Source organism: Chiloscyllium plagiosum, unplaced genomic scaffold, assembly GCF_037043375.1.
Source record: "Chiloscyllium plagiosum isolate Xiang-an unplaced genomic scaffold, Cpla_swu_hap1 HiC_scaffold_8, whole genome shotgun sequence".
Classification (NCBI taxonomy): domain Eukaryota; kingdom Metazoa; phylum Chordata; class Chondrichthyes; order Orectolobiformes; family Hemiscylliidae; genus Chiloscyllium; species Chiloscyllium plagiosum.
In genome coordinates this window covers 106,087,209-106,101,479 of record NW_028270146.1, presented here as the reverse complement: position 1 = coordinate 106,101,479, position 14,271 = coordinate 106,087,209, and the positions used below count along the sequence as shown (strand labels likewise).

Sequence of the window (14,271 nt, the reverse complement as noted above, 5' to 3'; positions counted from 1 at the left end):
AAAAAAAACTCTGGAATTAAGAGTCTAATCACCGATGGTCAGGAGAAACTCATCTGGTTCACTAATGTCCTTTAGGGAAGGATACAGCCATCTTATATGTGACTCCAGACCCACAGCTATGTGTTTGACTCTTAACTGCCCTCTGGGCGATTATGGATGGACAATAAAAGCTTGCCCATCCAGTCACACCCTCACCCAGCAAACGAATAAAACAAAATAATGGGATAAGACTGAGATTGAGAATTGCACTCTGATCAAAAATATGACCAAGGAAACAACAGCAGTGGGGAAAAAAACAAAACCCCTTAATTCAGGGGCATTAGTATATGGCGCTAAGGGGACACAGCTCTACATATCAAACAAACCATGCCCGGTCAACAAAAAGGGTAAGCGGTAACATAACAATGAAGGAAAGAGTGTATGAAAGAGCTTTGAATATTATAATCCCACGAGGCTGGGAGAGAAACACAGGCAAAAGAAGGCAGTCAGCAACTGCAAAGTAGGAACATGAAAATGAATTTAGGGACAACAAGATCAATCCTTGTCTTCTTTACTGTTTCTCTTTCGGTATAATTTTTAATCAAGGATAACGTGAGCCCTTTAAGAACAAATGGAGTGTAATATTGAAAATGAGAATCAGGAAATGAGGGGGTGACACACTGGGTAGCACTGCAGCCTCACAGCACCAGAGTCCCAGGTTCGGTTCCAACCTCGGGCGACTGTCTGTGTGGAGTTTACACATTCTTCCAGTGTCTGCGTGGGTTTCCTCTGGCTTCTTCCAAAGATGGTGATGAATTGGCCATGCTAAATCGCCCAAAGTGTTAGGTGCGTTAGTCAGAGGGAAATGGGTCTGGGTGGGTTACTCTTCAGAGGGTCGGTGTGGACCTGTTGGGCCAAAGGGCCTGTTTCCACACTGTAGGGAATCTCATCTGTTCAATTCTTTGTGTTGGCCTTCACAATAGGGAAGAGGTTAATAGACCAGACATTCCAAGGATTCGAAGAACAAATTCAAGGACTGACACTCACCACAGCTGAAGCAAGTCTGGAAAAACCAAGAGGCTGAGGGGTGGCAGATGGAGTTTAATTCAGATAAATGTGAGGTGCTGCATTTTGGGAAAGCAAATCTTAGCAGGACTTATACACTTAATGGTAAGGTCCTAGGGAGTGTTGCTGAACAAAGAGACCTTGGAGGGCAGGTTCATAGCTCCTTGAAAGTGGAGTCGGAGTTACATAGGATAGTGAAGAAGGCGTTTGGTATGCTTTCCTTTATTGGTCAGAGTATTGAGTACAGGAGTTGGGAGGTCATGTTGTGGCTGCACAGGACATTGGTTAGGCCACTGTTGGAATATTGCGTGCAATTCTGGTCTCCTTCCTATCAGGAGGATGTTGTGAAACTTGAAAGGGTTCAGAAAAGATTTACAAGGATGTTGCCAGGGTTGGAGGATCTGAGCTACAGGGAGAGGCTGAACAGGCTGGGCTTGTTTTCCCTGGAGCGTCAGAGGCTGAGGGGGTGACCTTATAGAGGTTTACAAAATCATGAGGGGCATGGATAGGATAAATGGACAAGGTCTTTTCCCTGGGGTCGGGGAGTTCAGAGCTAGAGGGCATAGATTTAGGGTGAGAGGGGAAAGATATAAAAGAGACCTAAGGGGCAACTTTTTCACGCAGACGGTGCTGTGTGTATAGAATGTGCTGCCAGAGGAAGTGGTGGAGGCTGGTACAAATGCAACATTTAAGAGGCATTTGGATGGGTATATAAATAGGAAGGGTTTGGAGGGATGTGGGCCAAGTGCTGGTAAATGGGACTTGATTAGTTTAGGATATCTGGTCGGTATGGACGGGTTGAACTGAAGGGTCTGTTTCCGTGCTGTACATCTCGATGACTGTATAATGCATCCACTACTACAATACTCCTGTTACAATACTGCTACAAATCTACTAATACAAAATACTGGTTACTAGAAGCTGTTGGCTTTTAAACAAAATAAGTGATCAAATTGCAAGTGCCCGAGCCATCAGTGGTCAAGGTTTTCTTATTCAGTTGTTGTCCCTTTAGGGAGAAGATTATACGTGTAACCTCTTCCTTTAAGTGAGAGAGAAAATCCCAGAAAACTACTAACTTGTGAGTCTACCAAAGGTGGTGGAATTAAAAGTGATCGAGTCTTTCAAGAAATTTGCGCTGGCCAGAGATGGAGTCAACATGGATTTACAAAGAGTGGGAGAAAGTGAGGACTGCAGATGCTGGAGATCAGAGTCGGAGAGTGTGCTGCTGGAAAAGCACAGCCGGTCAGGCAGCATCCGAGAAGCAGGAGAATCGATGTTTCGGGCATAACTCTTCACCAGAGAATTAGGATTTCCTGATGAAGGGCTTCTGCCTGAAACGCCGACTCCTGTGCTCCTCGGACGCTGCCTGACCGGCTGTGCTTTTCCAGCGCCGCACTCTCGACTTTGTACAGGGTGATTGTCGATAGTAAAATGAAACTCATTGAACTGAGGGAGTAACTGAGCTCGTGCACAGGGAATATCTACGAGCGTATTTTAGATGAACTTTGTGTGGACAGAATGGGCTGTTTGCAATCCTGGTGTCATCCTCTGAGCTGCGTTTTGTACCTTGTCTCCAGGCCATCACTGAAAGCCTATTCTAACCTCTGGCACACCATCTGAACCATTGACTCCACACAGTAGTGTTCATCACCCTCTCTCCAACTGCATCCACGTTCCTTTATTGAACATGATCTCTCGACAAGTTGATAATGAGCTGATACTAAAATGCCTGCTTGCTTCTCCCCAAAGGGGAAAATCAAAAAACAAAGGGCAGTACAGCACAGGAGCCAGTCCATCAACTCACAAAGACTGTGCCAAGACATGTTTTAGCTTTCTGAACTAAATACCTTTAACATCTATACCTCCTCCCTGCCTATTCATATATCTGTGAAAATGCCTCTTCACCATTGCTATTGTTACCATCTCCACCACCACCCCTGGCAGTGCATTCCAGGCACTTATCACCCTCTGTGTAAAAAAAACATACCTCTCACTCCTGCTTTGAATATGTCCTCCCCCTTTACCTTAAACTTATGTCCGTTAGTAATCAACATTTCTACCCTGGGAAAAAGACTCCCCGACCCTCCATGCTTCTCATAATTTTATAACCTTCTGTCAGGTCACCCATCATCTTTCCACATTCGAGTGAAACCAAACCACATTTGTCCAATATCTCCTCATAGCTAATACCCGGCAACATCCTGGTAAACTGGTTCTGTACCCTCTCCAAAGCCTCCACATCCTTCTGCTAGTGTGGTTACCAGAACTATTAGCAATATTCCAAACGTGGCCTGACTAAAGTTCTAGAGAGGTAAAGACAATGACTGCAGATGCTGGAAACCAGATTCTGGATTAGTGGTGCTGGAAGAGCACAGCAGTTCAGGCAGCATCCAAGGAGCTTCGAAATCGACGTTTCGGGCAAAAGCCCTTCATCAGGATCCTGATGAAGGGCTTTTGCCTGAAACGTCGATTTCGAAGCTCCTTGGATGCTGCCTGAACAGCTGTGCTCTTCCAGCACCACTAATCCATAAAGTTCTAGAGAGCTGCAACATGACTTGTCAACGTTTCTACTCTGTGCCCAAACTGGTGAAGACAAGCGTGCCATCTGCCCCTTGACCACATTATCCACTTGGGTTGCATAGAACAAAGGAATGGACATAGAAAGAAGAGAATGTTGCTATACACAGATGCAAAGCCCTGGTTAGATCATATGTGGAGCACTCAGGACAAGTCAGGACAGTAGAAAGGGTGCAGAAAACGTTTACAAGGATATTATCAGGTTTGAGACGTAAGGACAGATTGGATAGGCTGGGACTCCTTTTCCCTGGAGCGTAGGAGGTTGAGGGATGATCTTATACAAATTGATCAGGTGAATAGCCAAGGTCTTTTCTCAAGGGTTGGGGAGTCCAAAACTAGAGGGTCTAGTTAAAAATCACACTCACCAGGTTATAGTCCAATAGGTTTAATTGGAAGCACTAGCTTTCAGAGCGCTGCTTCTTCACAACCACCTGATGAAGGAGCAGCACTCCGAAAGCTAGTGCTTCCAATTAAACCTGTTGGACTGTAACCTGGCATTGTGTGATCTTTAACTTAGTACACCCCAGTCCCACACCGACATCCCTAAATCACAGAGGGCATAGGTGAGAGAAGAAAGATTTGAAAAGGATGAGGGGCAACCTGTTCACACAGAAGGTGGTGTGTATAGGGAATGAACTGCCAGAGGAAGTGGGAGAGGCAACATTTAAAAGACATTTGGACGGGTAAATGAATAGGAAAGGTTTAGAGGGATATGGGGCAAACACAGCCAAATGGGACTCAGTCAGTTTAGGAAATCTTGCTGGCATGGACAAACTTAGAATCCCCACAGTTTGGAGACAGGCCCTTCGGCCTACCAAGTCCACACCAACCCTCTGAAGAGTTTCCCACCTAAACCCATTCCCCTCCCCTATTACTCTACATTTACCCCCTAACTAATCCACCTAACCTACACATCCCTGAACACTTTGGGACAATTCAGCATAAATCGGTTCACCTAACCTGCACATCTTTGGACTGTGGGAGGAAACCGGAGCACCCGGAGGAAACCCACGCAGACACGGGGAGAATGTGCAATCTCCACACAGACAGTCGCCCGATGCTGGGATCGAAGCTGGGTCACGAGTTGTTTCCATGCTCTATGATTTCTTAGGAGAGATATACAGGCCTTCAGACTTAACAATAACGTTAGTAAGACTTTAAAGGTTAGGTTGTGAGGTGTGTGTACACATACTCAGTTTGTACTCTTGGACAGAGGCAGTTACAATGATTGGAGTGAGATATTTCGGTTTTTGAAACAAACTAGTAAGCTGGAAGAAGAGAAACACTTCTGCACTGGTGAGAGAGAGTCTAGGGCAAAGGGTCATGAAAGAGGCGAAAGTGGGCACTGCAGATGCTGGAGATTAGAGTCAAGATTAGAGTGGTGCTGGAAAAGCACAGCAGGTCAGGCAGCATCCGAGGAGCAGGAAAATCGATGTTTCGGGCAAAAGCCCTTCATCAGGAATGGAAGTCAGTTGGAAGTCCAAGCAAAGCCATTGAGAAGCTGAGGTCAGGAGGCATTCCTTCATGATAAGGCTGATAAGAAATGTGGTAACTTTCCTTTATCCTTTCGTGGGGCGTGGGCGTCTCGGGCAAGGCCAGCGTTTGTTGCCTGTCTCTAATTGTTCTTGAACTTAAGGCAGTCAAGAGGAGGAACATTTGGATCAAAATAGTGTGCAAGGGTATGGACAGAAAGCAGGAGGTTGGCATGAGGTAATGATGCTCACTTAACGTGCCAGTACGGGTAATGATGGGCTGAGTGGTCTCCTTCTGAGTCTCTCTGTGATTCTATAATCATTTCAGAGGACAGTTAAGTGGCAAGCACATTGCCATTGATGTGAAGTCACATGAAAGCAGCCTGGATGATGATTTCCGTCTCGAAAAGACATTAGTGAACCAGATGGGTGTTCACAACTAGCTTTTTAATTCCAGATTACATACCAGGTGGATTTAAATTCAATTAGTGGGATTTGGACCTATACCTGCAGAGTATTACTCTGGGCCAGTGGCTAGTTTAGCGACATTAGCACAGTTTTTCCCGCCCATAAACAGTAAGCGTTATCATTTTTAAGCTTTTAAGATCTGAGATCAGTAGCATTTTGTTCGCCAGGTTTACGATAGGATACTAAAGCATTAGGAGTGTCACGGTGGCTCAGTGGTTAGCACTGCTGCCTCACAGCGCCAGGGACCGGGATTCAATTCCAGCCTCGGGCAACTGACTGTGTGGAGTTTGCACATTCTCCCCGTGTCTGTGTGGGTTTGCTCCGGTTTCCTCCCACAATCCCAAAGATGTGCAGGTCAGGATGGATTGGCCATGCTAAATTGCCCATAGTGTTAGGCGCATTAGTCAGAGGGGAATGGGACTGGGTGGGTTACTCTTCGGAGGGTCGGTGTGGACTGGTTGGGCCGAAGGGCCTGTTTCCACACTGTAGGGAATCTAATCTAATCTAATGTGTTCTGAAGTGGCCAGGTGGCCCTCACTATCACGAAACATCTCAAGGGTTGGCTGACAAATGCCAGCCTTGTCAGCAACACATCCTTAAATGGCAGAGGAGGAAGTACATAGCCAATTTGTTCCAACATGGAACCCTTTAATTCCGTTGCGTGGCCTCCTGTTGTGTAATTTAAAGGGGCCGGCCTGTATGATGCCTCTGTTTTGGTGGGCTTTGTGGCTGCTGCACGGGTTTCGTGGGTAACGTTGCTCATGGGTGGTGTTCACGCCCTGAGAGTGAATGGGTTTTGGTGGAATTGGAGGAGGTGGGGGAGTCAAACCTCACTGTGCTCCTGTAATGATTGTAATAAGGTCAGCCAGGGGGACCTCATGGGGGCATGACGTTCCGTGACTGGGGCTGTTAATCAGGGACCAGATAACGCCCTGAGAGTGTCTGCTCACACTGAGGGGCTGGCGCTGAGGAAGCTCGATCAGTCTCAAGGACCCTTCCCATGTATATAAAGGGTGACTTGATGACGGGATACCAGCCTTGGTGGTGTTACTTCAGTTCCATGTGTGCAGGAGACCATTTGGCAGATGGGCCGGGAAGCCTGAAGGAAACACTGCCGGGTGCTTCTGGAGCTAGAATAAGCAGTGATCCCTGCTGATGTTTACAGTTCAGTTTCCCCGCTAAGTAACCATTTTCCATTGTAAGTTGAAGCCTTTAAATGTGTCCCCTGCTGTCTGACCGTTGCTGCTGCTGTTGTGATGGGATGTTTTATTGTCAACATAAACCCCAGGCGAACATTTGGAGTTCCTGCCCACATGGTTTCTGTTAATAATTTGAATGTTTCAGCATGTTTTAAGCCTGAAGTATCCCTAATATTGCAGGGAATAAGCTGCCCTACTTCCTTGCATTATCACAAAGACATATGCAAACCAGTTAATAATGACTCTTGATTCTCTATTTTTTAGATGACCCCTCACACTTTCCAAGATTTATTTTGGAGAATGCATTATGCTTGTTGTTGAATTAACCCTCGCCCAATTTTGGCTTGCTCAGTGAATATCAGAAGGGGCAATCTCTGGACTGTTGAGTGACAAACGTAGCTGAGACAGAAATCGTGGGTTCCTGTCATAACTCTGGAGACAAGAGCACAAAGGTGCAGTCCTGAGGGAATGCTGCAACATCGGAGATGCCATCTTCCCTCTCAGTTCCACTCCACAAAGCAAAGGCCAGTTCTCCCTTGTGGTTTGGCCAACGCTTGTCTTTCAATCGACTGACCGAAACACAGATGATTTGCTCATCGTTGGCCGTGTACCTTGCCCTAAAGAGAGCTCACCTTTAAAGGACTTCCTGTGCTGTGTTGTTGTGACCCTGCCTGACTGCTCACCTGCTTGGTGTCTGCGAGCTGCACGCACAGACAAGTCAGCTGCCATGTCTGCTTCATTACTTTGTAATGTGTTTTACTGTGTTCAATAAATGAACCCACAGAGTTCATCCGTCCCTGATTATCAGGCACTTATCACACACAGGACGATTGTTAATCACTTTGCACGCAGCAAGACCGCACAAACAGATCCTGTGCGTTTCCCCACTTTAACACGGACTCCGTTCCCAGAGTCATAAACAGTGTTGTGCTGCAGGAGAGCGTTGGGGATAAAGGGTCGAGACCGGCCGTGAACAGGACTGAGCTCCCTGCCCCAACCCCTGAGTCCCGCCAGCGGAGTTCCTGCAGGTGCACAAGTCCCCGTTCTCACCTGTCTGCCGTCCTCCTGGTTACACGGTTCGAGTACAACTTGGGAAGCTATGGAGAAGTTTGAAATTGCCACGCACTTGTCCTGCTGCTTGATCTGTCCCCCAGAGAACAGCCATTCCTGCAAATCATCAAAACACCCAAAAATCCAATCACATCCGTTCAATTCCATCAGAGAGGGGATGGAAGCAAACTGGGAAATATTAACAAAATCATTCAAGGTCAGTGTGATTACGTTGCCCTGTGAATCACAAATTTTGAGGTAAACTTGCCCTCCTTGTCTTTCTCAACATCGCCGATCACAATGTGAACCAGACCATCCTCCTCCAACTGTGTGACACCGGTCTCACCTGGTTCCATTCTGACAGCAGCAGCGAACAAAACAGGAACACAAGTAGACCATTCGGCCCCTCGAAGCACTCCCTTCCCCAACCCCGCCATTGGAACTGATCGACTGTGGGTCAAATTTCGCATCCCTCTGGTAACCTTTCATTCCCCGGTCAAACAAGAATCGATCTACCTCAGCCTTCAGTCTCACAACCATCAGAGAGAAATGGTCTTACCTCTGTCCTGCCAGAGGGACTCCTCACATTCAAATTACCTCTGGCCTGATCCGCAAGAGGAACCATCCTTTAGCCAGCCGCCTTAAGACCTTTCAGGATTCATAAAGTCACCGCCCAATCTTCTAAACTCCAGTAGAAACAAGCTCAGCCTGTCCAGCTTACCTTCATTCCAGGTAGTAGTCCTCCTCTAACCTACTTCCAATACCTTTACACTTGCTAAGATAGATAAGAAAGGTGTGTGTGACCTACAATGGTTGCCTTTCCTGCCTCCAAGATCTTATTCTTGACTCCCTTACAACTCCTCATTGACGTGTTACCCCTCAGGAAGCCAAGTGCCATTCACCCACCACCTTGTGACGTACATTACTTCCTGCTCCAGTGACCTCTCTCTCTGTTTTACAAGTCTGCAACTCCCTCACTACCTCACCTCTCCCGACCTGAGTAATCTCCCTCTGGCCCGGCAACCTTCCGAACATATCCGAGCTTCTCCAATTCCGGCAGCCCAGATTTTTCACCGCTCTACCATTCGTGGCTGCGCTTTCAGCTGCCGAGACCCCCAAGCTCTGGAATTCCCCGCTGAAACTGTCTCATTTTTTAGTATATTCCTTAACACCTTTCGGTTACCTGTCATAAAAGCACCTTTCATTGTGGCTCAGTGTCAAACCAGGTTAGAGAACAATCCAGTTGTACCGGTGTTACAGAACACAGAACATAGAACATTCCAGCGCAGTACAGGCCCTTCGGCCCTCGATGTTGCGCTGACCCGTGGAACCAATCTGAAGCCTGTCTAACCTATACTATTCCATTTTCATCCTTATGTTTATCCAATGACCATTCAAATGCCCTTAATGTTGGCGAGTGTACTACTGTTGCAGGCAGGGTGTTCCACACCCCTACTACTCTCTGAGTAAAGGAACTACCTTTGACATCCCTCCTATATCTACCACCCCTCAATTTAAAGCTACGCCCCCTCATGCTAGCCATCACCATCCGAGGAAAAAGGCTTTCACTGTCCAACCCTATCTAACCCTCTGATTATTTTATACGTCTCAATTTTAAGTCACCTCTCAACCTTCTTCTCTCCAATGAAAACAGCGTCAAGTCCCTCTCCTCATAAGACCTTAAAGACATCACATAAACACAAGTTGCTCTTGAGGAAACAAGGCCACTGGTTTCTTGCTTCTCACCTGGCTGTAGGGAATGCTGCTTAGTGTCTCAGTGCACTGCCCCAGGCCAATGATGGTATCGTCTGTCTTGTAAAGGGCCTGAGATTGCATGCACTTCCCTCTCTGTCTCAGCACAACTGTTTCGGATGCCTGCTTTTCTGGAATTCTGCAGTTAAAAATAAAGATGTGAAAACCAGATAAAGTAAGCCACTCGCTCATGGCAAACTGAACAGAAGTCAGCACTTGGAGTATCTTAATTTCATTTCATTCATGGGTCAACGGCAAGGCCAACATTTGGGGGCCTGTGCCTAGGAGAAGGTGAGCTATCTAAGGAGTCTTGGTGAATTTCTGCAGTGCATCTTGTAGATAGTACTACAAGAGCGACAGAGGTGGAGGGACTGAAGGTTTGTGGATGTGGTACCAATCAAGTGGGCTGCTTTGTCCTGGATGGTGTCAAGCTTTTTGAGTGTTGTTGGAGCCACACCCATCGCAAGTGGGGAGTACAGAGGAACCTCGATTATCCAAATGTCAATTATCCAAACAAAATACTCCCCGCTCATGTTATTCGGATAATTGAGGTTCCTCTGTACTCCATCACACTCCTGACCTGTGCCTTGTAGATGGTGGGTTGGTGGAGTCTTCCTGCTGTTGTAGCTGGTGTATTTATGTGCCTAGTCCAGGTCAGTTTCTGGCCAATTGGATGTCGATAGCGGGTGATTTAGTGATGGCAATACCATTGAACTTCAAGGGGCCATGGTTAGATTGCCTCTTATTGGAGATGATTGTTGCCTGGCATGAATGTTACTTGCCACTTGTTAGCCCAAATCTGTATATTTGTCCAGATTTGGCTGCATACGGACATGGACTGCTTCAGCAGTTGAGGACTAGTGAACGGGGCGAAACATTATGCAAACATCAACACCTGATCACCAATAAACTTGCTCAGTTCCTGAAGAAGGGCCTGTGCCCGAAACGTCGAATCTCCTGTTCCCTGGATGCTGCCTGACCTGCTGTGCTGTTCCAGCAATAAAGTTTCAACTTTGATCTCCAGCATCTGCAGACCTTACTTTCTCCAGTTTGGGCTGTGTCAGAGGCCACTCAGCTCCTGACCTCATTGGTCCAAACATGGACAAAAGAGCTGAATTCCAGAGGGGAGGGGAGAGTGACAGCCCCTGACATCAAGGCTGCATTTAACCAAAGCATGACATGAAGATTGCCCTGGCAAAATCAGAATTAATGAGTATCGGGGGGGGGGGGGTAAACTCTCCACTGGTTGTGACACAGTTCACTTTGTAGAAAAAAAAACAGAAAGGCAGAATACTTATTAGATGGAGTGAGGTTGGGCAATGCAGGCGTTCTAAAGCTTTTGGTGTCCTTGTTCATGAGTCGCTGGAAGTTAGCATGGAGTACAGCAAGCACTAGGAAGGGTGAATGCCACATTGGTTTCATCACAAGGGGATTGGAGAACAGGAGTACAGTTGTAGAGAGCCTTAGTGAGACCACACCTGGAGTACTGTGTATGGCTTTGGGCCTGTTATCTAAGGAAGGACATCCTGGCCTCAGAAGGAATGCATTAGTGATTCACCATATTAATCCACCCGAGATGGTGGATGAGGAGAGATTGAGGAGACCGGGACTGTACGCTGTCGAGTTTTGACAAATGAAAGCCGACCTCACTGAAACTTACAAAGCTCCGACAGAATGTGACTGTGGACGCTTCCCTAGGTGTCATCTCAGGATAAGGGATATTCATTTAGGAGCGGGATGTGGAGAGATTTCTTCACTCAGAGGTTGGTGAATCTGCAGAGTTCTCTATCCTGGAGGGCTGTGCTGACTCAGCCATTGAACAGTACAAGACAGAAATGGGTGGGGTTCTGGGGACTAATGATATCAAGGGATATGTCCTGTTGATGGTGCTCCATGGTGGCTCAGTGGTTAGCACTGCTACCTCACAGCACCAGGGATTGGGGTTCGATTGGGGCCACTCTGTGTGTGGAGTTTGCGCATTCTCCCCGTGTCTGTGTGGGTTTCCTCTGGGTGCTCCCGTTTCCTCCCACAGCCCAAAGATGTGCAGGTTAAGTGGAATGGCCAGAGTAAATTGACCCATTAGCATCCAGGAATGTGCAGGTTAGGTAGATTAGCCCTGGTAAATATGGGGCTAGTGTCTGGGTGGGCCATTCAAAGGGTTGTTTAGGACCGCATGGCCTGTGTTTGCCCTGTAGCAATTACATGATTTATCTTGAGTCCACATTGTCGCTGTTATATGGGAAGGATGGTTGAGAATTATAAACCTCATCAATGGCAAGGGAGATAGAAACTGTAAACCCTCTGTATCATAACTCACAAATTTCCCTATCTGCAAAAAAAATTAATACCGACAAAATTCCACGCCTGTGGGCAAACTTGCATATCCGTGATTTTTAACCTGTATTTTTAACAAGCTCCGCCCTCACGAACTTCATCATTCTCAGAAACGGAGTCCGGGTGGAGACAGGGGGGAAATGACTGCCATTGGAAGCCGGAGGCATTCCTACCTGAGCTCCGGGTAGACGTTTTGGAGGTACCACTGAAAGGATTTGCACTGTAGCTTCTTCCGCAGCTGAACGCGATCTGCAACACTGAAACAGACGGCGCTAAGTTCAACCTCTTCAGGCTCACAGCTCATCCAAAGGGAATGTAACCGTTGAGAAAGCAGACTGCGCTCGGGCTCATAGAGGGCCTGGTTTTACGTGCACCCAATGGAAGAGGTTGCAAAGAAATCCACAAGGCCCTTGTATCTTGATACAGAGAGAGAGAGAGGCCCAGGCGGCTGGTGATGGGCCACCCCCTGCCAGCCAGGCCTCATTGGTGGGGTGCAGTCTACCCTCCCACTCAAGGGTTAAGACCCATGTCAGCCACCTGAACTGACAATCCAGGCTGACAGCGCAGTGCTGAGGGAGTGCCGCACTGCTGGAGGTGTTGCCTCGGAGCGGAGGCGTGCAATTTTAAAGCCGCTGTTGCACCTTGGAGGAAGAGTATTCTGTCTTGCGTGCCCAGACCCGATGGTGCCATGACGATAATTAATCCCAATCCCTTTACTGCTGAACCCGGGAGGACGTGGAATTACTCGGGAATAAAGGTCTCTCCACTTTGGAGAAACCCTTTGAGATGTAACCTGGTGCTCGACTGGAATGGGGGATACGAGTGGAAAATGAATAGATAGGAATATCATCTGCTTACTTTCCATAGGGCCTTCCCACAGCAGACGGCCTGGCTTCATAGTAGTACTGTTTGTAGTCATCCATCCACACCTCCACTGTGCGTTTGGTGTTCCTTTTGAAAAAAAAAATCACAACTTCAAATGCAACGTGGTGGCTCAGTGGTTAGCACCACTGCCTCACAGTGCCAGGGACCATCGTTCGATCCTCTTCGATCCTATTCTTAGCCACAATCCACCCGGTGTCACCTGATTAACGGTGACAAACGGCCCAGGCTAACTCATCCCCAGTCAATCATTTCTCTCTTCTCTTATTCATGAAATGACAAGACCATCAGAGTTACTCACTCCCCATCCTTCCATCACCTCTCCCCAAGTACCACAGTGGAATTCCGTGTCCGGGATTCCAGGAGTGGGAGACTGTAACCCTCTTGCACCGTTTTGATGGACTGTTTTCTGTGATTTCTGGTCGGTGCTTCAGTCCTGTGCTTTGCCCTGATCTGTGCAGAGGAGAGTGGACAGATAGAGGAGCACCCCACAGGGATGTTCCTGGGCCTGACTAACGTGGCTATCCCTAGGTTGGGAACAACAGACTTGAGATCTGTAGACCTAAAGATGGGGACGCCAGTACAACCAATTCTTTCATGCCCCACATTCTTGGGAGTGTTACAGCACAGGAAGAGAAAGTGCTGGATGTCTTGAAATGGTTAAAAGTGGATAAATCGCCAGGACCTGATCAGGTGTACCCGAGAACTCTGTGAGAAGCTCAAGAAGTGATTGCTGGGCCTCTTGCTGCGATAGTTGTATCATCGATAGTCACAGGTGAGGTGCTGGAAGACTGGAGGTTGGCAAACGTGGTGCCACTGTTTAAGAAGGGCGGTAAAGACAAGCCAGGTAACTATAGACCAGTGAGCCTGACCTCTGTGGTGGGCAAGTTGTTGGAGGGAATCCTGAGGAACAGGATGTACATGTATTTGGAAAGGCAAGGACTGATTCAGGATAGTTAACATGGCTTTGTGCGTGGGAAATCATGTCCCACAATCTTGATTGAGTTTTTTGAAGAAGTAACAAAGAAGATTGATGAGGGCAGAGCGGTAGATGTGATCTATATGGACTTCAGTAAGGCATTCAACAAGGTTCCCCATGGGAGACTGATTAGCAAGGTTAGATCTCATGGAATACAGGGAGAACTAGCCATTTGGATACAGAACTGGCTCAAAGGTAGAAGACAGAGGATGGTGGTGGAGGGTTGTTTTTCAGACTGGAGGCCTGTGACCAGTGGAGTGCCACATGGATCGGTGCTGGGTCCTCTGCTTTTTTATCATTTACATAAATGATTTGGATGCGAGCATAAGAGGTACAGTTAATACGTTTGCAGATGACACCAAAATTGGAGGTATAGTGGACAGCGAAGAGAGTTACCTCAGATTACAACAGGATCTGGACCAGATGGGCCAATGGGCTGAGAAGTGGCAGATGGAGTTTAATTCAGATAAATGCGAGGTGCTGCATTTTGGGAAAGCAAATCTTAGCAGGATTT

At 47.3% G+C, this 14,271-nt stretch overlaps 1 protein-coding gene across 1 annotated transcript in view; it reads right to left on the bottom strand.

Annotated features, from left to right (window-relative positions):
* LOC122554034 (polypeptide N-acetylgalactosaminyltransferase 16-like) overlaps positions 1–14,271 on the bottom strand; it is a 119,871-nt gene that overhangs the window by 14,395 nt on the left and 91,205 nt on the right. Inside the window, exons 10-13 of the mRNA XM_043698521.2 lie at positions 12,755–12,847; positions 12,070–12,153; positions 9,557–9,701; positions 7,811–7,927 (exon numbers count right to left, since the gene is read on the bottom strand). Of these exons, the coding sequence (XP_043554456.2) occupies positions 7,811–7,927; positions 9,557–9,701; positions 12,070–12,153; positions 12,755–12,847 (439 nt within the window). The remainder of the gene's footprint in view (positions 1–7,810; positions 7,928–9,556; positions 9,702–12,069; positions 12,154–12,754; positions 12,848–14,271) is intronic.